General features: G+C 36.0%; 1 protein-coding gene across 3 annotated transcripts in view; it reads right to left on the bottom strand.

Annotated features, from left to right (window-relative positions):
• The window catches only part of LOC145303474 (uncharacterized), a 266,228-nt gene that overhangs the window by 133,769 nt on the left and 107,964 nt on the right, over positions 1–24,495 (bottom strand). For all 3 annotated transcript variants that reach the window (XM_080144825.1, XM_080144826.1, XM_080144827.1), the window contains 5 exons: positions 21,763–21,890; positions 17,720–17,910; positions 11,869–11,988; positions 3,906–4,010; positions 1,008–1,159 (listed from right to left, as the gene is read on the bottom strand). In XM_080144825.1, coding sequence (XP_080000951.1) covers positions 1,008–1,159; positions 3,906–4,010; positions 11,869–11,988; positions 17,720–17,910; positions 21,763–21,890 — 696 coding nt within the window. The remainder of the gene's footprint in view (positions 1–1,007; positions 1,160–3,905; positions 4,011–11,868; positions 11,989–17,719; positions 17,911–21,762; positions 21,891–24,495) is intronic.

Genomic DNA, 24,495 nt, shown 5'->3' with positions numbered 1-24,495 from the left:
TATCCTTTATTTTTCATGCATATCTTTAAACTTTGAGAACTCCTATCATAGTCTTCAGTTTAAAATAAGTTAATTCCTTGCTGATTTTTATTTTTAGATGATTATTTAAAAATATGTTATATTAGCACACTTTTTTTTAAAATAAATTGTAGCTAAAAAAACGTCTCCGTTCAATCTTGTCAGACTATGGACACTCACTAAATTGTGCCTGTGTGTGAAATTGTTGCAGCAAGAGTTGCACAATCACTAACTACACCTCTCCTGAGTTGACAATGTCTAATTACAGTAGCAAGTGTATACAAGTTCAAGACAACTGGAAACAATGCAGAGATAAGCAGAGAGTACATACAGTGGCACATACTGGTTCCCATCAGATCATCAAAGTTAAGCAACGATGAGCCTGACCAGTACCAGATGAGAGACCATTTAGGAAACTGTAGCTAAGTATATTGTATATTCTATATTGTAGCTAATATTATCAATAACAAATGAAAATTGACTATTAAGAAGCAAAGTTTGATTTATCAGATTAACTGCTGTTTGTGTTTAACTTGGAAAATTTTACAGGATAACTTTATATGTTAAATAAAAAAATATTCCTATCATTGGATTAGAAAAATAAGGCAGGAGAGTAAACAGATAGGGAAATATAAATGGAGATATGGGGATATACAATAAAAAGGGATAGATAAATGAGGAGTATATGAAGGGGATGATAGATGAGAGAGGTATACAGAGGTGGGATAGAAAAGGAGAGGATATATGAGAGCGAGATAGATAGTTGGGGGGCATAAAGTGGATAGATGAAAAAGGATTGATAGAAGAGTGGTATATTGTAAATAATAGGAGTTAGACCAGAGAAGGGAATAAGGAAATATAAGTATGTAGATTAGAGGGGATAAACAGATAGAGGTGAGAGGGAGGAGAATAGATCCTTTTTGGAACCTATTTATAAACAATCTGTTTTGGGCTCAAATCATATTGAAATTGAAATAATTTAGCAATACCTGACTGTCTATGTCAGGTAGACCCGTTAGATATTGCCATTTAAGATTCTTCCGAACCATGTAACCTCGATACACTGCTTGGATTCTTGTGGCTGCATCTTGCTCTTTTTTTTCAAATATTTCTTGAGCTTTCAACCGCAAATTCAGAACACCTAAAAAGGAAAGGAAACTTTCAAATATGAAATGAAATTAATCTATCATGCATTTTATGGCATCATGCTTGCAACCTGTAACCCCAGGAAGGAATTTAATAATACAATTTTTGTTTAAAGAATCACCAGTAGCGAATCATATTTCCAGCGTTTTCATTGGTTAACATTTTACTTTCCTTCGGGCATTTTCAACATGGCTGTAGGAGACCCCAGTGCAGTTTTGTTGCCGGTTATAGGCTGGGGTCCCACTTTGTAGGCTGTGTTGTGAACCGATTATTGGGAAGGTTGCGTGTTCGATTACTAGAGGGATGAAGGTTGTCGTTTGTAGATCATACAGCATAAATGAAACAATCAACAATAAGGCATGTGTTACGAGTACATTTAAGGAGAAGATTCAGAATAAAGCACGCCAAAACAGAGTTACGTATTTACACACATACAAGAGCATTTATTAATACAGAAATATAGAAGAATACAAGATGTGGTGGTGTGTACACATGTATATTTCTTACATGCAGTTAGTAGTCCTTATACGTAAGAGTTCATAGTATATACGTGTCTATGAAGTGGAATGCTCGTTGTGAGTTCCTTGCATATACATGTACGGAGTTAGGATGTTCTTGGTGCATGTGTGTTTGGATGTTTCCATGTGTGATCACAAGAGTTCATACTATATGCGAGAGTTAACGTGTATTCATTCTTAATATGAGAAAGGTAGACGCCCTGTCGAGGCGTGGGCATAATTAGCGTGTCAATCATCACATTGAAGGTTTGAATCAAAAGAGAAAGATAGAGAGAGAGAGAAAGGCGGAAGTAGAGAGCGCCACCTGTTGGGCAAATAGGAATTACGACAAACGCAGGTAACTGGTGTGTATTGAAGGTATGTGTATGTACGATTTGAGTAAACGCATGTTAGATTTTAAAAGCATGTGCCCATATGGCTGTCATGAGAGGTACGGACCTAAATTAATATGCAAAAAGAAAAACTGGAAAATCTATATCAAAAACTGGCAAGAATGATTAACCACTTCATATTTCTTTGTAGATGCTGTGATTTTAAGCGAGTTCCAACAGGCTGAACCTTGAAACTACTAATCAGTTTCAGGAAAACACAAAAGATCACAAGATAAGTAGGGCATAAGATTATCCAAGATAGAATCTACACTAGCCAGTAAAAGAAATATCAATTCTAGACAAAAATCTCAAATGATCTCACCCCTTCCTGAAAAGTATATCACCTAAGAATTCTTGGATATATCATTTAAGGAGGTCAAATCTTGTCAAGAAATTGGAAAATTTGAAACTCCAAGTCATTATTATCAGGATGAGAACAGTAGTCTGAATAATCCAAATATGAAGTTTTTTCATTCATTGATTTTGTAAAGCTTTTTCACTCAATAACTAGTGAATAATCAGATGTTTTTTGTTTTTTTCATTGTGGTGTTCATGCGAAAAAAAAAAAAATCTCTATATATAAAAGCGAAAATGTATCATTTTCAAGCTCGAACCTTCGGCCAACAAATATTGAAAAATTGGCCAAAAGCACTCAGTCCCTCATCCTCAATGGCTCTCTTTTTTACAGGGAATAGAGGAAAAAAAATTGTATCTTCATAATAAGATGGCTTCTATGCATGCGTCAATATACACAAAAGACATACCTTGAATTCGTTTAAATATTATAAAAACCGACCTACATTCGTCTACTTGTCCATAGCGCATTGGATTAACTGACAGCGTCACTATCTTAAGATTGCAGGTTCAATCCGAGTTATAAGATATATTTTTTTTTTGTGTTTTTTTGATTTTGTTTTCTTTTTTGGGGTTTTTGTTTATCTGACTTTTTTAAAGAAGTTTTACATCTGTTCGCTGTTTTTTTTGTTTTGTTTTTTTCCGGACAGCGTTGTTATCTTAAGATTGCAGGTTCAATCCCAGTTATCAGATATATTTTTTTTTCAATTTTTAAACTTTTAATATTGAAACAAGGCTATTTATACCATTTTTTTTTCGCTGTGTCTTTTTTTTCTTCTTTTTTTTCCTTTTCTTTGGTTTTTGTTTATACGATTCTTTTAAAGTTTTACGTCCATTCGCTGTTCTTTTTTTTTTTTTTTTTTTAACAATTTTTTAAAAAAGTTTAAACAGGGTTATTACTTTGCTTATTCTTTACCCCCCCCCTACACACACACCTCCAAACACCCGGGCAATGCCAGGTACTCCCGCTAGTCAAATATAAAAGAAAGAAACATTAGTCTTTAAAAGTAAAAAGAAAAAAAAATGTCACTCTCTCTCTCACAGATGAGATATTGATAGTTTGCCTTTTTTATAAATACTATTATGGCAGGTGTTCTTGAGAATTGTTTGATTTATTCCCTGCTTCCTTTGTTCCAGCTCGTTTGTGGTCTCCATCAATTCACTGTTTTGATACCTCATTGCAATAAAACTTCTTATTCCAGTAGCTTCTTTCAAAAATATAGCAAGCTTGTGGAACTCCCTTCCTTCTCGCTGTTTTACTTCGACCTACAGACTTGGTCTTTTCAAAACTAAGGTCAATAGGCATCGCTCATCTTTGCAATAATCGCCTTTCATTCTTGTTACCTCCTTAAATAAAGTGACTTCATGCCTTGTCTTTCCATGAAAAAGAAATGATCAACAGAAACAATTTTACAGGTTTAAAGATAACATTTTTTTTTTCCCCCTTTTTCAAATGGCAATTATTCACAACGAGTTTTGTTTTTAAATTTTGTCTTACCTGGTAAGTTATCATCCAGCAAAGTACCAACATAAGTAGGCCCGGTTCCGGACAACGTATCACATTTGGGAGAATAACGCTCACTACTTTGAGGCACCGAAAGATCTATAAAAAAGAAAAATTCTGACAATAGGAAAGGAATTTAGGAAAGAAAAGAAAAACATTCCCTATGAAAGAGGAGGGGGAGAAGTAAGATAATGTGATGTTTGAAAGGAAAATAAAATATGAATATTAGAAGAATGATAACAGAAAATGATGTAGAGAGACATCATTGAGGTAGATATGGTGATTGTAGAGAGAGTGGAGGGCTGATGCGTCAATAAAAGCAGGAGTTCTTGGACGAGTAAGGGATACCTTTGCACTTACCTGACGAATCAACGCCAGTGTCAGTCTCAATTTACCCAGACTTTGAAATCAATATCATGAACCAAACATCACTGAAAACTTAACGTTTAAGTTAAAAACAAGAATCCAAGCTGATCCAAAAACGTTTTTTTTTTTAAAATCAGAAAAATATAACTATCCATTTTCTTTTTATTTATATATATATAAGCAGTTTCAGCACTGTACAAGTGGCGGATGGATGTTTGTTTAAATAGACATTCGGATGGATTATTTGTGGGCATCGCTTCCGTGGTAGAGTGGTAGAACTGCTGACTGTCAACACGACGGTTCTAGGTTCGATCCTTGGTTTAGGAGAGGTGCTAGTCTAGCGGCACTGCTGAGTTGTGATACAACGAAACAGGACTGTATGACGATGACTACAAATATATTTTAAAACCTTCCTCTTTGGGTTGAGCACTGTCGTAAATAATCTCACTCGCTACTTAATTGGCTGAAAATGGCGAAGCTCGCGGTTTGTTTACAAACAAGCCGTTTGAGCACTGTACAAGTTTTTTTTTTTTTTTTTTATTACATTTTCACCCCCAAACAAGGCACATTGCCACTTTGGTGTAGGGGGCTACTATCAGGGGCAGCAACTACTGGGGCACTATGTTGAGATTTGGACAGCAAGATGTCGGTTCACGTTACACTTGAACTTCTGCATGTCAGTACAGTTAGGGAAGCAGGGACCTGGAATGGAATTCCAGAGTCTAGCGGTTCTGGGGAAGAAACTACTGAAGTAGAAAGATCTTTTACATCTAGGGATCTCTACTGTGTGGGGGTGGGATTTAGCTGCCTGTCGGGTTTGCAGAGGGTTTCTTTAGTTATGTGTTCATTTGTTTTCCTGTCATGCCTGTTATAGAGCGTGGTGTCATTAGCATATATACCCATCTCAGAGGCAGTTTTGTCGGGGAGGTCATTAATAAATATTAGGAACAATAGAGGTCCAAGGATAGACCCCTGAGGCACTCCCGCATTTATATCAAACTGTTTAGATGTACGACCGTCGAGGACAACCTGGATTTTTCTCTTATCTAAGAAGGATTTAATTATGTTAAGTATTCTACCAGTTATACCGTATGATTTAATTTTCCTGAGGAAACCCTCACGCCATACCCTGTCAAAAGCCTTAGATATATCTAGAGCTACCGCTCTGCCCTCCCCCGCTTTGTCCAGTGAATGGTATATACGTTCAGAGATTACAGTGAAGATGTCAGCTGTGGAACGGGCTTGTCTAAATCCATATTGTTTGTCAGTCAGAAGTGCCGGACTAGAGCATGTGGTGGATGCATGTTTATTTAAATAGACATTCGGACGGGTTATTTGCGGGCATCGCTTCCGTAGTTGAGTGGTAGAACTGCCGACTGTCAACACGACGGTTCTAGGTTCGATCCTTGGCTTAGGAGAGGTGTTAGTCTAGCGGCACTGATGAGTTGTGATCTTACAAAACAGAACTGTATGTCGATGACTACAAATATATATATATATATATAATGCTCCCTATCTTGGGTTGAGCATATTGGGAAGTGATATACAAATACAAACTGCCATTAGCATATTAGGCGATGCTCTTTGTATAAACAAATCGAGCTTAGGCATTTGGACGATGTCAAAACATCGTTAATTCACTACCCGCATAGAAGCAGCTGTATAGCATAATGGTTAGAACCTTTGACTCATTTGGGTGGTCGGGTTTCGATTCTGGCTTGGGAGTAGTTGCCTGTCTAGCCGCACTGATGAGCTGTGATACAGCGAAAAAGTACTATGTGGATGACTATATATATAAAAAGAAAATGGATATATATTTATTGCATTTTCACCCCAAACAAGGCACAGTGCCACTTTGATGTAGGGGGCTACTATCTGGGACATAATTTGTGGGAGTACTATGTAGGGAGCTGAGCAGCAAAATATCTGTTTACATGACACTTGAACTTCTGCATGTCAGTACAGTCAGGGAAGCCGGAACCAGAAAGGGAATTCTAAAATCTAGCAGTCCTAGGAAAGAAACTATTCGAGTAGAAGGCTTTCTTACATTTTTTTTTTTTTTTTTTTTTTTTTTTTTTTTTTTTTTTTACAAAGGCATCACCACATTATCAAGGCCCAGAGGCCACTCAAGGATAAGGGTTAAAGAGTGTACAGTAGAAGTTGGTCAATATAGTAATCATTAGTAATGAAAATTTGGTAAATTTAATAACTTATATGGAACGGCTCATCAAGAACTTATTTACTTTAGACTTGAACAAAACCATATTGTAGTCAGCCGGAAAGCAGGAAAACGGAAGACAATTCCACAGGCGTGCAGTTCTAAGAAAGAAGCTTTGTTCATGGAATCTACGTTTAGGTTTAGGCACAGATAAAGAGTGGGGGAAATTATTGATAGTGTTTACAGCTAGACGAGTGTTTCTTGTGAAAGTTTGGCGAGGGGGGACCATAGATTGAAGCTCAGTTGAACACTTTCCATGAAAATAACGATACATCAGAGACAAACTCGCAACATCTCTTCTGTGAGATAGAGGTTGCAAGGAGGAGAAAAGGACATCTCCTACGAGGCTACGAAGTCTATTTTGAACTCTATCAAGGCAGGACAAGTTCTTTCTAGCAGCTCCTGCCCAGATGTGGCAACAGTATTCCATCCTTGGACGTACCTGGCTCTTATATAGATAGAGAATAGCATCAGCAGTGAGATATCTACTGGATCGATAGAAAGATCCCACCATTTTTCCAGCGGCCTTGGCAACAGATTTGATATACGTGTTCCATTTAAGATCAGGAGTAATGGTCAAGCCCAGAAGCTTGTCAAAACTTGAGGCCTCCTGAAGACGAGAGCCATTCATTTCAATTGATGACAAATGTGGATTAGAATGTTGATGATGTAAAGAGAGAAGCTTGGTTTTAGATGCATTAAAAGTAACCAGCCACTCCTTTCCTCATTGTACTACGTGCTCAAGATCAGAGGAGAGAGAATTGGAGAGAACTTGCTCGTTTACTGTCTTAGATGTGGTACCATAAATGGTAGTGTCGTCAGCATAAATGTCTACAAATGATGTAAGGATATGATTTGGAAGATCATTAATGTAGATCAGGAAAAGAGTTGGGCCCAGGATGGATCCCTGAGGGACACCGGCATTAATATTGTGAGCTTCTGATTTTTGCCCCTCAACTACTACTCTTATGAATCTATCAGAAAGAAATGATTTAATAATTGAGAAGACTTTTCCAGCTATACCATAGCTAGCGATCTTATGAAGTAAACCTTTATGCCATACCCTATCAAAGGCTTTAGATATGTCAAGAGCAATTGCCCTAGAAAGATTGCCACCGTCGAGAGATTTGCTAATCCTATGCGATATAACTGTAAGGACATCTGCTGTAGATCTAGCAGAACGGAAACCATATTGAGTGTCACTAAGAAGGTTATTTTTGTTGAGATGTTTGATTACTTCTGTATTTAATACAGATTCTAGCAACTTACTCATGACGCACAGGAGACTTATTGGCCTGTACTGAGAGGGGGATGAGCGATCACCTGAATTCTTAAATACAGGGCATACTGATGAGATTTTCCAGGGAGATGGGAAACTATTCTCCTTAAGACAACGTTTAAACAGTTTTGTAAGTATGGGCGCTAGTTCAGGTTGAAGTTTTTTGAGTACTATGATTGGAATACCATCAGGGCCAGTTGCTTTACTGGAATCAAGGTTTTTGATTAGTTTGGCAACATCACGTACAGATATACGTATATCACATAGCGTGTTTTCTGATACAAGAGGAAATATTGGGGGTTGGCGGTCTTGGTCGCAAAGGGTAGAATTAGCTGCAAAGTTCTTGACAAAGAGTTTGGCTTTGTCTGATGCTGACGAGATTACCTCAGATCCATTGATAATAGTTGGGATGGAGCACACGCTTCTGTTCAGGATTCTGTTTGCTATTTGCCAAAACTGGTGGGAACCAAGCCGCTGCTCAGCTACTTTGGACTTAACAGATTGAGCATACAACTTTCTTGCGTTCCTTATTACTTTCTTACAATGGTTGCTGGCAGTCCTGAAAACGGCTTTAGTTTCCATACATCTATTACGTTTGAAGCAGTGGAAAAAGTGATTTCTGTGCGCAATGGCAGCAGCACATTCTGGAGAGAACCATGGCTGGCTGTTAGGTTTTTGCTGAAACTTTTTAGAGGGTATGAAATGGTCAATACCTACAATTAACCATTCAGTTAGGTCTAATACTATAGAGGACACATCCTTTTTAAACATGGAATGCAGAGGTAGATCAGATATAAATGTACGGAAGCTATCCCAGTCAGCCTTAGTGTATCGATATACTGTACGATGAAGAGGTACGTCTGGGGACTTATTACATATCATTTTTATCTTAATTGATACAACAGAGTGGTCGGAAGATCCAAGAGGCGACAGAACAGAAACTGAACATAGTTCAGGGCAAGTTGTGAGAAAAAGGTCTAGTAGGCTCGCATACTGGCCGTCATTATCGGGCACACGGGTAGGTTCCTGAACAATCTGAGTGAGGTCATAGGCAATGGAGAAATCATGACAGAACCTCCCCTCATCATCGGTCTTGTTTGAGTGGGTCAACCATTCGACGTTGTGAACATTGAAGTCTCCACATACGTGAATGTTAGCTGAAGGATAAGTAGAAAGGACTTGGTCAATTTTCTCAGATATGCTTTGAAAGATAGTAACTCCGCTGTTGTGGGGGCGATAGAGAGTAAATATAAATGCAGTAGTGTGAGCTAAAGCAACCCGGAAGCACATATAAGGTAAGTTAGGATCTTCCCTGGAGATGTCCCTCCCACATGGAAAGCTATCTTTAATATAGGCACATATTCCATGCCCATGGCGATCTTGGGGGTCAGATTTAGAAGTTAAGTTAGAGTATCCTGTAATTGCAAACTCATCAAGGGAAATAGCCTGTCCAATGCCAGTTTCACTTAAAAATAAAAGGTCTGGTTTAGTCTCCTGTAATTGGGTTTCAACCTCTGGAAGGTTAGAACGTAGACCCCTGATGTTGGAGAAGGAGACATGGTAGTAGGGGTCTACGTTGGAAGTTGGAGAACCGGGTTTAATCGTGTATTTTTTCTTGAAACTTGTCATGATGAAATTTTGGAATTTGTATCTAGGGATTTCTACTGTGTAGTGGTGGGATTTTGCTGTTTGTCAGGTTTGTCGGGGGGGGGGTATTTACATCAAGGGGGTACAAGGGCTTGCAGTTCATTGGAGCACCTACTATAAAAATACTTGTAAAACAGGCAGAGGGATGCAACATTTTCATCGATGGGACGGCGGTTGAAGCCTAGCTGATAGTGCAAGATCTATTAGGCTGGTGAACCCTGTCTAAGAGGGAGAGACAATAATCCATACAAGGGCATATACTCTCAAGCGTAACTTTAACTTTCTAGGATGGTAGAGAGAGCTCACCTTTGCAGCAGCCTTAGCAATACCCTCAAAGTATCTGATTCAACTAATGTTCCCCCTGAATGTTAAACTGAGGAGTTTGAATGAAGTATTTTCAGGTAATGTATCTTTAGCCATGGCTATTAGTTGTTGAGAAGGTTTCTTGTAGTTATTAAAGGAAAGAAGCTTAGTCTTGGCAGTATTGAATGTTACCATTCATTTTTGTTGGATACATGTTCATTTGTTTTCCTCTCATGTCTGTCGGCAAATATACCCATCTCCGAGACAATTTTATCAGGGAGGTCATTGATAAATATGAGGAATAAGAAAGGTCCAAAGATCGACCCCTGAGGTATACGACACCTTTATATCATATTGTTTAGACATAAAACAATTGAGGACAACCTGGATTCTTCTCTTATTTAAGAAGGATTCAATTATAAGTATTCCTCCAGTAATACCATAGGATCTGATTTTCATTGGAAGACCATCATGCCATACTTTCTCAAAACCTTAGATATATCTAGGGCTACTGCCCTAGCCTCCCTTGCTTTATCCAGTGCATGGTATATACGTTCAGAGATTACAATTAGAATATCAAATATTTTGGTGAAAAGAGGGAGGATGCTAATGGGGCGATAATTTAATGGGTCAGTTCTTTTGCCAGAATTCTTGTAAACTGGTACCACAGAAGCAGTTTTCCAGCAGTTGGTATACAACCCAATAAATATTTTTGATTAAAAAATGATGACTTGTTAATTATTATTTGTCTTTTTCGTGTTTGAAAGTGATTCAGTTTTTCAGATATCGCTCCAATAACCAGTAACAGATGGTCCACCCTGTGCATCAGTGACAGTAGAACACGATATCAACAAACTAGACCTTTCCAGTGATGCGGGTTTTCAGCCGAATGGTGACCTTTTGTAAGAACATTTTAGCGATGACTAACAACCAAAGTTACGGAAGTGAAAATACTGGTCTCGTATCGCCGAAAACCTGTTAGTGTAAAAATTTTGTTGCCACTCTACTTTGTGCACTATGCATTTTGTGCACCTTGGATTGGAGCTTAAACTGATGTTATAGGCATGGTTCGAGTAACCAGTGAATGCCTTAATACATTTGAAGGGTCTGAGGCTAAACAATGTTACATTTGTAAATCTGTGGTGAGAAATTGCATATAACTTGTAACTACATTTTCTATAGATAACAGTTTGTGGGAGTGGTAGGGTTACACTTCGATTTATTAGATATGTCCAAAACATATCTATAAAAAGCTCTGTCTGTTAGTCAGTTTTACACAGCATTTTCATCAGCCTGATAAAAAAAATACTTGAAAACAGGATTTATTTTTAGATGCATCCACGGATTAATATTAAAAGCTCTGATGGCCATTAGTTGGTATGTCCTTTAATCATGAACCTCTCAGACTGAATGGGTGTGTGTTACAAATGGATCCATTCTGGTTTTCATCCATTTTATTCTTTCATAAAATTTAAAACCATCTAAGAATAAAAAAAAGAAGAAATTGCATTGAATAAGACCAGAGAGATGATGTAGAGTGCAGCTTTTATATCAGAATCCGTTTACAAGATGTAAAAACGTCTATGGACTTATCTTGGCAGTAGGTCCATGCACTTGGATATTATATCAAGTATTTCTATGACCCTGCAATAATAAAATTCTGCCCATTCACTTATTGTTTCCAATTCACCCATGATGTTATTCATCATCTAATTGACAATGTTAATTCTTATCCTCAAGCCCCCACCCCCGATTTTAATAAGTAGTGACCTAATTAGTAAAAAAAATTTAAAAATTAAGAAAAAGCAAATGAAAAAGAAAAATAACGAAAAAGAAAAAAGAAAATGAAAAAGTAAAAAAACGACAAGGAAAAAAACAAAAAACAAAACAAAACAAAAAAAACAAAAAACAAAAATCAAAATAGAAAAAAGTGAAAAAGAAAAATTGAAAAAGAAACAATGAAGAAGAAACGATGAAGAAGAAACGATGAAGAAACATCACCATCAAGTAACAGAAAAAAAAAAAAAATCAACAGAAAAAATAATCAACAAAAAAATCAAAGAAAGAAAATCAACAAAAGAACGAAAAAACAAAAAGAAAAATCAATGAAAAAAGAAAATCACTGTATATAAAAAAAAACTTACCCATAGCTGAACTTTGTTTATAAATATTCCTCAGTTTGTTTGTAAGGGTAGCAGCTGAGGAATGAATGTCCATAATGCGACGCCTATGACTCATTTCAATATTTTCTGAATAAATATTGGCTGTAAGAATAAAAAACAATGAATTAAAAGAATGCATAATATCACTACATTCCTTCCCCTCTAAAACAAAAACAAAAAACACTACATTTGACCCCACCCCATAACACTTTCACTTCATGTAAGGAAACACAAAATTCAATCCATAGCAAGTAAATACTTTTCAAACTCCTGTAAGAAAATGCTACAGATGAAAAAAAAATGAAAAACGAATGGTGTAACAATCTTTATTATATTTTTTTATCAATTAGCAAATACATATTTGATCCGGTTAATGGAATTCATAACTGTTTCAATTATGTAAACATTCCTAGTGATTTAAAAGTCACCTAGTGTTTCACTTTGTGGATGTGTATTTTTCAAGTTTTAGCTGAACATCCAAACACATCTTTGTCCTATATATAACAGATTGCAAAATGAATCATATAGACTTTAGTTTAATTTTTTTTAATAAACCTAACTTTCTTATGTCAAAAACAGATTTTTAATACAAATAAATAAGCTAACAAATCGATAACATTTGTTTTATATTTAGTTTCCATTTTTTTTTTTTTTAATTATGAAATTTCAAAACTATTTAACCCTACTTTCAATAAAAAAAAAACATCTTTTTGCCACACTGATTTTGCAAAATAAAGAAATGTGTAAACTTGGAAAAATAATAATATTTAGCATTTTAGCTGTAATTAGTGTTTTAGCTTGTAAAAAAAAAAAAAAAAAAAAATCCATGAGGGTAAATTGCTCTCATTCCATCAACCATTGCCCATAAGTAATTCATAATTGTATTTTAAGTGACAGTTTTCTAGAGGTTAAAGGTTCATACTAAGAATACAATTATAAATTGCTTAAGTTTCTATCATGGTCAGAATGAAAATACATTAGCTTGTGAATTAAATAAAGGGTTCTTTTTAAAATTTTGTATAGATTCCAAAGTTCAACAAAATACACCCGGAGAAGTGCAAAGATTACGTTAGTCAAAATGTTATTCAAATAACATCCGAAATGAAAACAGTAGTCAAAATAATACAAAATCTTGCTTTATCTTGCGTTGCATGCAGTGACAAATCTTCAAATTCATTGCTCGATTTAAATTATATTTTATTCATCCTTTCATCCATTTCTCTCGTTAAATTATTAATCACAAAATTCACTTTAAATAAAAATTACCTTCTGGCATTAATCCAGAAAAATCACTCATAAACAGCGTGTGATTTCTCATAGTCTGTTACACTTTTTCTCAGAAGCTACTAGGCTGATCTGGCTGAAATTTTGCATGAACCTTTGTTCTAAGGTGTAGATTATTATAGTGTCCATTTGATGCATAGTTAGGGATTGATAGAGACTAATATTTAATACAAAAATAAGTACAAATTTAAGAATATTCAACCATCAATCTTACCTAAAGCACTCATTCAAAGTTCATGGGTGATAACTTTTGCCGGTTTTTAATGGGCTAAAAAGTCTAGTAAGTTAGTACTAATGGAATAAGGAGTAACAGAAATAGGAGTTATCACTCAAACTCGAGAGAAAGTCACCATTTTTCAGCAATAAACTGTTGATAATGACTTTTCTAATAATATTTCTTTTTGTCCTCCTAAACTGAACTAATTTTTATTTTTGTCCCAAGCCAGAGTACCCCTTTTTGGGCAACTAGAGTCTCCTCACATGAAAAGGCAAGTTAATAAGGACTGATGTAAGAACTCCTAGTGAGTAAGAAATAATAACTCCTAAAAGTTATCCTACACATACAAACATGTTAAACAGATGTAAAAACTGTAGTGATAATGCTATCCACATACACTGAAAAATGCCTGACTGAAAGAACCTGTAGAAGATGGTTTACGAAATTCAGAAATGGAAATTTTGCGTTTGGCGATGACTACCGATGAGGACATCCAGTTGTGTTTCATGTGGCATACTGCAGTATCAGTTGAAGAGTATTTTTTTGTTTTTATATTCACCTTTAGCAAAGTACATTGCCAGGGAAATGAAAGGTGCTATGATGAATTATTGACCATGCCATCAAGGACGGTATAAGTACAGAGCTCAGCAATGAGATGTCAGTTCACATTACATTTAAATTTCTGCATGTTATAGTACAGTTGAGCAAGCATGAAACAGGGAAGGAATTCCAAAGTCTAGTAGTTTAAAGGAAGAAACTACTAGAGTAAAAGGATCTCCAGCATCTGTGCATCTCTACAGTGAAGTTGCAGGATTTTGCAGGATTAGATTAGTCAGGTGTATTTATGTTGAGAAGGTACCAGTGCTGTAAGTTCAGAGCACAGAGATGCAACATTATGGTGATGGGACAAGGCATTCATCATACAAGCCACAGGTAGTGTAGTCAAGAATAGATCAAGAAGTGAGACTTGCTTATCCTCACAATCTCGGAGGTAAATCGAAACATTGACAGTCTATGAAAGGAAATAAGATATAGAGAAACTAGACAGGCTTTTACCAGCTGCATCTGTATAGTTTGAGAAACCAATCTGCTACTACTTGAGATGGACATTAAAATCACCAAATACATGTATTAAGGTGCAAGTATCTAAAGAGTGCTACATCTATACTGATAGAAAATGGTGGAGGAAATATAAATAGCTAACCTGCATATGAAGATCTGATCATCTGATTCTAGATTTTGTTCTCAAGTCAAATTGGCAATGGAGCTTTTCTTCAACCATACAACAGTTCATTATTTTCATTGTAATCTTCAATAAGTTCGAAAGGTTGCTTAGCTTGGTAAATAAGTGCCTCATGAATTATCACTTCACAATTTACAACTGCCTTCAGACAATTCAGGAAACTCTACTGGATGTTATGATTGGGCTCCAGCTTCAAACATGAAACATTCATTCTCGAATTTTGTAAATTATCTTCAGCACGTTTTGTTTCATTCAGGACTTCTTTTCTATAAGCTGAGTGAAAAGTTCAAGTTAAGCTGCAGAGTTTTCTTCATCACACTCAAAACATGCATCACCATTTTAACATGTTTTACATGTTAGTTGGTGTTGGATGGCTTTTAGAAATAGATTTTTAAATTAACCTATCTCTGGCCAGGTTGTTACTTTTTCCTCTTTCCATCAATTCCATCCTGATCACTTCTGGTGTTTTCTTTGACCTTCCTCTGCCAACTGTGCATCTACTAACCACAGCACTCGCACATTCTTTCAATGTAACCATACCAACAAAGTCTTCTGTGTACATTTCTTTATACTGTCCAGATTTAATCATCTTCTGATGTCATCAGATCTAAACCTTGCATTACCCATCCATTGCAACACAGATCCTCAACCCTCAATGGTCACATTTAATTTCCATCCAGCAGTATGTGCCTCAAATGCTCATTGGTTAATTTTTTTAAGGTTTAAAAGGCTTTAACAGTGAAATTTGAATTATTCCTGCAAAATAAACTTTTACAAGTCAGCTAGTGTTATCAAAAACCATTCCAAAACATTTTCAACTGCATACTGTTGCAAACCAAATCTAAATATTTGAATCTGTTCTAGGAGTGAGAGACTAGTAGCAGATACACCAACCCAAATATGACAACAATACTCTATAATGGGCGAATGGTGGCCTTATAGAGGTACAGGATACTTTTGGGAATTAGCAGCTTTCTAGCCTGGTAGAGAGAACCTACCTTTTTCGCAGCGGTCCTGGCAAATCTCTCAATGTAATTTTCCAACTCATGTTTCTTGTGAACATTAGGCCAAGGAGTTTAAAAGATGTACTTTCAGATAAAGATTCTTTGGCCATTGCTATTGGTGGTATAGAAGGTTTCTTGTAGTTATTTAAGGAAACAAGTTTAGTCTTGGCAGCATTGAATGTGAACATCCATTTTTGTCCCCATTCCACGGATTGGAGGTCATCCTCTAGTGTTTCTGCCATTTCTCTAGATATGTGTTCATTTGTTTTCCTGTTGTGTCAGTTATAGAGTGTGGTGTCATCAGCATATATACCTATCTCACAGACAATTTTGTCAGGGAGGTCATTTATGAATATCAGGAATAATAGAGGTCTAAGGATAGATCCCTGGGGCACTCCCGCATTTATATCATATTGTTTAGATGTACGACCATTTGATGACAACCTGGATTTTTCTCTTATCTAAGAAGGATTTAATTATGTTAAGTATTCTTCCAGTGATACCATATGATCTGATTTTCCTGAGAAGACCATCGTGCCATACCCTGTCAAAAGTCTTAGATATATCTAGAGCTACCGCCTTACCCTCCCCTGCTTTGTCAATTGAATGGTATATATGTTCAGAGATTACAATTAGGATGTCTGCCGTGAAACGGGCTTGCCTAAATCCATATTGTTAGTCAGTCAGAAGTTTAGCATCTGTAAGGTGTTCTACAAGTATTTTAACGGTGAATGTTCTGATGAACTGCAAGCACTTGTACCACCTCAACGTAAATACCCCCGACAAACCCGACAAGCAGCAAAATCCCACCCCTTCACAGTTGAGATCCCTAGATGTAAGAGAGCCTTCTACTCCAGTAGTTTCTTCCCCAGAACCGCTGAACTTCCCTTCCAAGTTCCTGCTTCCCCAACTGTACTGACATGCAGAAGTTCAAGTGTAACAAGAACCGACATCTTGCTGCCCAACTCCTCACATAGTACCCCTGTAGCTTATGTCCCTGATAGTAGCCCACTACATCAAAGTGGCAATGTGCCTTGTTTGGGATAAAAATGTAAATAAAAATATATATATATATATTTCATTATTCCATTCTTTTTCATCATCATTGCTACATTCTGACCAACAATCCCACGTCAATATTCTTTTGTTTACTGCAGTGAACGACTTCCCATCTATTGTCCTTTTACCAACCCTATTTCTTATTTCTTTTGTTATATTTCTTTTTCATATTTTCTTTTACTTTCCAACATTTGGGGGCAGGTAGAGGGGTGGGGTCAATGTTTATAGTATCACATGGTGACCCAAGACTGCTTCCACTATTACTGCAAGTCATTCGTGGTTCCAGTAACGAACCTCACAAAGGCCCAGAATCTGTTCAGCATCCTACTTCATCGTCCTAAGTTACGTTTTGAGTTGATCGTCGCAAAGTTTTTTTTCCAGCTTGGCAGTGGTGCTGGGTTGATGATTTCATGGATGAAGTTACTTAGGTGTCACCAAAAGGAGTGGCTGAACCAATGAAAGCATTTGGCAATGAAAGATCTTTAGAGGGAGTGGATCTTGCATCATCATGGTATTGGAGGAACTAATATGAGGTACATCGTCAACCAGTTTGCCATCAGGGATCGTTGTTCAAACGGAGAATGTCTCATTGATTTTGCAGCAACAAACCAGCTTTCAATCTCAAACACTTATTTTCAACATCCCAAATGCCACCTCACGACTTAATACTCTAATGACGGTATTATTAAGAATCAAATCGACCACATCCTCATCAAATCAACGCAAATGTCCTTTCTGATGTCATATATTTAAAAAAAAAAAAAAGAAAGAAAAAGACATCTAATTTTAATAGGAGTGAAATTCGAAATATTGAATTTCAAGTGAAACCAATGGTATCTTATGAATTGTCATGTCAATTCCTTCTGCCTATAAGGATTTATCCTTCACTGATTGAGGCTAGAAAAGGTGAAGTGTAATATCAAAAGAGATACTCCACTTTTCTCCTAGCCAAAAAAAGCCATAGATGTATAATGTTATATCTCTTATGATAACAAAGCATTATTATTGTTATGGCCTTGTTCTCACCTGGAATGGACTTGGCAGGCTGGGATAACATATCTGTAGAAGAAGCACCAGAAGTCGAATGATTGTTTCTCAAAGATGTAGGGTTGAGCTCAAGGTCTGAGATCACAGGATGTGGATAGGTGCTCTTGGTTGGATCTGTTCTTCCAGTTAATGAATGATTTTTCATTGGTAATGTGGCAGCAGCAGGAAAGCTAAGGATAAAAAAATGCTTTTTTTTTTTAATGTTTTTTAAATGATTTATAGGTTTGATGAAAAAACAAAAAAAAAAAAAACAGTCTATATATATTAAGTAGATACAACCCAACGGCTCACAAATACCACTGCTATTTATTCTACTTTAATTGTTGATAAACACTGCTATATTTAAGGAGGTGAACAAGACAAAAGGTCTTGACCTTCTAGCAATTTAAACATTGCATTCAAGTTGAAAAGAAAGCAAAAACTTCCCTATTTCTCATTTTATATTCCTTCTGTAAACTTTTTTTTTTTACATGGAGGTCACCACTTATCAAGGCCCGGAAGCCACTCGGGGATAAGGGTTATTGTGTGTACAGTAATCAATGGGACAGTATCGCAGCAATCGTCAGCATTGGAGATTCGACAACGTGTCTTACTTAAGGGGGCGATTTGTCAGGAATTTGTTTATGTTGGACTTGAAGACATCCAAGTTGTAGTCAGGTGGGAAACAGGCAATCAGAAGACATCTCCACAGGCATGCATTTCAAAGAAAGAAGCTCTGCTCATGCAATCTATGCTTGGATTTAAGCACAGATAAAGAGTGGGGAAATTAATGACAGTGGTTTCAGCCAGACGGGTGTTTTTCGTGAAAGACTGGTGAGGGGGGACCAGAGATTGGAGCTCAGACGAGCACTTGCCATGAAAATAATGATAAAACAAAGACAGGCTCGCAACGTCTCTTCTGTGGGAGAGAGGTTGCAGGGAAGAGAAAAGGGCATCCCCCACTAAGCTACAAAGTCTATTTTGTACTCTGTCAAGGCAGGATAGACTGTTTTTAGCAACTCCTGCCCAGATGTGGCAGCAGTACTCCATCCTTGGACGTACTTGGCTTTTATACAGATAGAGAATTGCATCAGTACTGAGATATCTTCTGGAGCAGTTGAAGGATCTTACCATCCTCCCAGTGACCTTGGCAACAGACCTGATATACATGTTCCATTTAAGATCAGGGGTAAAGGTCAAACCCAGAAGCTTGTCAAAATATGGAGCCTCCCCAAGATGAGAGCCATCCATTTCAATTGATGCCAGATGGGGATCAATGCGTTGATGGTGTAAAGATAGGAGCTTGGTTTTAGATGCATTAAAAGTAACAAGCCACCTCTTCCCCCACTGTATCACGCGCTCAAGATCAGAGGAGAGAGAATCAGAGAGAACTTTGTCATTTACGGCCTTTGATGTGTTGCCATAAATGGTCGTGTCATTAGCATAGATGTCAATGAATCATTTAAGTGTGTTTTGGGAGATCATTGATGTAGATCAGGAAGAGAGTTGGGCCCAGGATGGACCCCTGCAGGACTCCAGCATTACTATTGTGGGCCTCTGATTTCTGCCCATCAATCACTACTCTAATGAGCCTATCAGAGAGAAATGATTTAATAATTGAGAAAACATTTCCAGTTATACCGTAGCTGGGACCTTTGAAAGCTCAAAAAGTTTCATTTTTTTTTCTCACTTGGGATGTCAATATTTATGCAGTGATCTCAAACATTATAATATCCCTCCTGACCTACTATTCACTAATACCAGAAAGAGGTCTATGAAGGCATTACCAGAAACTATTTCTATAGTTAAACTGAAGGAGAGATGCTTTCGCAATCAGAAACTCTTCATCTTGGAATGGACTTCAAGTAAAAACAACAATGTCGCAGCCATTTAAAGTGAAATTAGGTGCTGGTTCACTGTAGTCTCTATTTTGTGTAAATTTATTGAATAAATCGGTTTTCTGAACATAGGTACTTCAATAGTCAATGATTCTTAAAATTTCTGTGTATTTTTATAAGTGCAACAATATTAGACAAGGAAGTGTAAAAAATATTATAAAAAAAAAACAAATAAATTAGTATTTTTCACATTAGGTTAGAGCAAGCAGATAAGTGGAAAATTCCATCAGAAGTTAAAAACTCAATTTCAGGCTACGTGATAAGATATAAATCTCGATGCATTCAGGTGTCAAATAAGGTCCATGGTATACTCTTCCTCATCTATTGTTCATTTGCCACTGTGACAGGTGACATCTTCCTATTGTTATACTTATTTCTGATGCAACTTTTTTGGAATACGGCATTCAAGGTTCATCCCCTATTTTGTTCAGTCTCTTTAGCAACTGGAACGAGTTCAGATACTTGCAACACAAACGATCCATGAACTCCAGAACAATGATTGGAAACCCTCAACTTGTATTTACTGGAGAATAGATGACTGCATAAATACCTCATTGCATGTGTATATATAATAAACGTGTATGTGTATCCATGTTCGTATTGCTACCAGGACATATCATCTAGTGTCTCTTGTGCATGCACATGTATATACGTGTCAATTTGTATACATATAAGGTTCTCTTTCCTTTGTTGTATAATGTTCAATTGTGAGTGTTTGTGTGTGCGTGGTGTTTATACATACATAATTTTACGTATAGATATAATTCATCAAACGGAATACATAACGAGGGACAGTTCTTTTAACAGGACGAGTAACATCTTTTAAATGGGACACATCACACAAAAGGGAACATACCTTCTTCTACTGGTTGGCCTATGAGATAAAACACTTTCCCTCTAAAGGAAAATGCCATACGCAAAGTTATATTTTCATATATAACATTTATATCACTTTTATGGGTTTTCTTGCTGTTGTACGCATTTATTTGTATTTTTTTTTTACATTTTCTACCATTTGGCCTACCAGATGCTTCCATGGACCTTAAAAAAATCAACTAGTCAGACACAACTAATCTCCGTCCACTCTCTAACTGACTAATCTGTTCAGTGAATATATCATCTCTCATTTACTTTGTTCGTTATCTTATGTCACAAACCAGGTCAGTCTTATGACAAAGTCATTCTTGTTATAAATTACCTTAACTGTAACAAAATTTCCAAAATCTCTTGTTACACAAATTTTTAACTGGTCTCACTAAATTCCAATCTTTTATCATATAAATATCCTGAAATTCTTTTATTGTTTAACTATTTATCTTCTCATTTCAATGCATTCGTTTTTGCTATCGAAATATTTCATTTCAATACGTCATAACATACCGCAACACCACTCCTTGCCTCCCCATTCCATCAGGTCATCCAGGAATAGTAATTCAACACATACATGCCGTGATATTTTCTTCATGCTAGCTTTGTAGAAAGGACTTTATGGAAACTCAGAGAAGCTGTATATGAGACAATTTTGGCTTACTCGTCCAGAGGCATTTTTTTTCGTTTAGACTGCTACACTGTGGAACAGGCTGCCAGAAGCCATGGCTAGCTTGAAGAAAACAAATTAGTTCAAAACAACGCTGGATGCATCTTGGTCGTTTATCTTTTGATAATTACTAGTCATTTGAGCAACGGAAGACGCGATGGGATGTGATTCTAGAGTAAAACAGCATCAACCAGAATTTATATATACATTTTCACAGAGTTTTTCACCCCAGTGCCAATGGGACTCGGCAAAAGATGTAGCATAGGCATTTTCACCTCATTAGAAGGCAACATTATCTGTCTGTACGTCTATTCAATGGAAAAGCCTATCAGAGGTATTGACACTGTCTGTCATATCAAGGTTGAAAATTGCCTTAGCACACAAGCAGATAGTACATTTATGTATACGTACAATATGAAAGTCCGAAATGAGATGAATGATTGCAAAGAAACATTCAAAATGCCACCAGATTCCAAAAGTCTATGAGTATTGGTGCACCCATTCTAAAAATGGTCCAATTAAAAAAAAAAAAAGAAAAAAAGTTTTTCCACAGAGTAATCATTGTATATAAAAAAAAAAAAGAGTATAACTAAAATAGCAATTTTTACCTTTTGATAGGAGTGGCTATTGGAGTTAATGAACTGTCATAAGAATCAATGGTCAAGGTAGAGTGAGTATCATCATCGAAATGTATATCACGACTTCCACCAACTAAATGTTTAATGTCCGACGAAGACTGAAAAACAAAAAAAAGTTTCATCATTTCATAAAACATTTGGCAAACATGTACAACATAAACTTCTTCCACTTCTAAAATGTTTCTTAATATGCATTTTTGGAGTTATTCAGAATTCAACCTAATTAAAAAAACAATACAGAAAAATTTTTATGATGTATGTACCTAACACAGAACAAGAATATCATATTCCAAAAATAACATAAATTGATAATTTTTTATTAAACTAAAAAAATTAAATTTTATGAGGAATCAGGAGAGATCCACCATTTTTAGACTGTTTCAAAATTCAGGGAGACAGTTCAATTACCAAGATGTTTTTGTTTGTTGTTTGTTTTAATTAGCCTTGTAATGGCTGCAAATATTAATGGTTAAATAAAAAAAATAATAAAAATAAATAAAAAAAAAATAAAAAAAAATCGCCAAATTTAATTTTTTTAGTTTAAAAAAAAACAAAAAAACTATTTGATCAATTTATGTGATTTTTGAAATATAACATTTTCATTCCATGATGGTATGTACATCATAAAGTTTTTATTGCACTTTTTTTAAAATTAGGTTGAATTCTGGATCAGACGCACATTTCTTTGTACATAGTGCTCAGATTGGCAAACCATTCATCATTATCATATTCAGTTTAATGTCTAGCATCAAGTGAGAATCATCACATTGATGAAAATCAATCAACTTTGAATCACTCAGAATTGAACTCTTTGATATTTTGTGTTCTGCAGGTTTTGAATTCTAAAGAAAATACATGCAACAAACATTAAATAAATTTTTAAAATAAACATATTTCAAAAAATAATAAATTTCAACTTTGGGTACAATGTGTGTTAGGCAATTGAATTCCATTTTGTGGTTTGTAAATGCAACAAACTAAAATAATGAAACTGAAAGTGCCCCCCCCCCCCAAAAAAAAAACAAGGAGGGGAGGCTCTACATCTATACAGGTGATTATAAAAAATTATTTAATTGATAATATTTTTGAAAGAATTAAACAAAAGAAAAAGGGGGGGGGTCTACATGTCTGCTCAACATCAAATGAAGACAATTTCACCTATTTTTAATTTTACTAGAGTCACTATTTATCTAGGTTAAAAGTTACTTGATAAGTTGTTTTTTTTCCCCAGTTGTATTGTCTTCTGAACATCTGTTCATACTCCGATAGCCAGTTAATAAATTTTGCATAAACATGTCTCAACTTCCTAAAGATATCTGAACCATGATCAATTTAAATTAGAAATTTCTAATTTAAAAACAAAAAAAAAAAAAATTCCACTATTTAGATGTGTCTGCTTATTTAGTGATGGAATTGTGATTTCAAGCTTTACCAGATAATGGACTTTATAGAGATGTGTGGGCATATCAAAGAAAAACAATGTTTCAAACTTATCAAATTTCAACAGACCAAAGACCAAATGACATTTCAAACTTAGACTAACAAATCATGCAGAGAACCTTGCTTTCAGAGAAACTGGGAGCATTTAAAATAAGATGCATTTAATTTGTACATCATATCAGCTGAACATCCATTTTATATGCTGGCATGTGTTGGACAACTTTCAGAAATTGACTTACAAACTAGTTATAACTCTGATGAAGTCTTTATTTATCCCTCTTTCTCTCAAGTCTATCCTCATCATTTCCTTGAATGTTTTCCTTAGTCTAACCTTTCTCACTGACTCTGCTACCTTAACTGTTCTATATCATTCATCCATTCTTTCAACGTGACCATTCTATCAAAGTTTTTGTCGTGAACACATCTCCCTTTATTATCAAGATTTAATCTTCCACTGAGGTTTTCATATCTAAGCCTATTTTTAAAAACCACATTACACATCCATCATATCATTCATAATGTTTCTCTCCATGCAATGCATGTCCTCAACCCTCACTGGTCAGGTTTCACTTCCATATATCATCACATTGTGTACATATGTGATATTATAGACTGTCCCCCCTCCCTTTAAACAGGCAAGACTGTTGAATCTGGAAATGATTCGGTGATCAGGAAGTAGTATGGAGAGATGACAATAGAGTCGGCCAGACAAGATAATGCTTAAAAGTAAGTTTGATAGTTTCTGAGTGGTCAGTTGATAGTGGCTGAGAGGGTGAGTGGATGTAGTTACTCCTGCGGGTCAGCTGGGGAAACTGATAGAAGGACAAGACATCTGGGATTTTCGGTCAAAGGTGGATATGTTTAGATGAATAGATTGCTCAAATCAGATGGAAGGAGTCAAAGTGGTTTGAGCAAATGAGGCAGATCGGATGGAGTGGATAATGAGACAAGCTGACCAATAGATAACTTTAGGTAGACGATGACTAGTCTTGATAGACAAATTATTTGTTAGCTCTTAGTTGATATACTGGCACTTAACTCAAAAGGAGAATGCTAGCAGTTAAGGCCCAACGACAAGCAAACACACACACACACACACACACACACACACACACACATGCTTGTTATGAACTAGTCAAGTGTATGCGTATGTGTATGCATGTCTTTTTTTATTCTGTGAATCTGTGTTGATTTTGTTTTTTTTTCATAAAAGTTGAAAACCAGTATACATGCCGTTAGTGATCGCCAATATAAGAGATGACA

The sequence above is a fragment of the Euprymna scolopes genome, chromosome 19 (assembly GCF_053919585.1).
Source record: "Euprymna scolopes isolate OS-2025 chromosome 19, ASM5391958v1, whole genome shotgun sequence".
NCBI classification, from domain to species: Eukaryota; Metazoa; Mollusca; class Cephalopoda; order Sepiida; family Sepiolidae; genus Euprymna; species Euprymna scolopes.
Note: the sequence above shows the minus strand (reverse complement) of the source record. Positions and strands in the feature narration are given on the sequence as shown.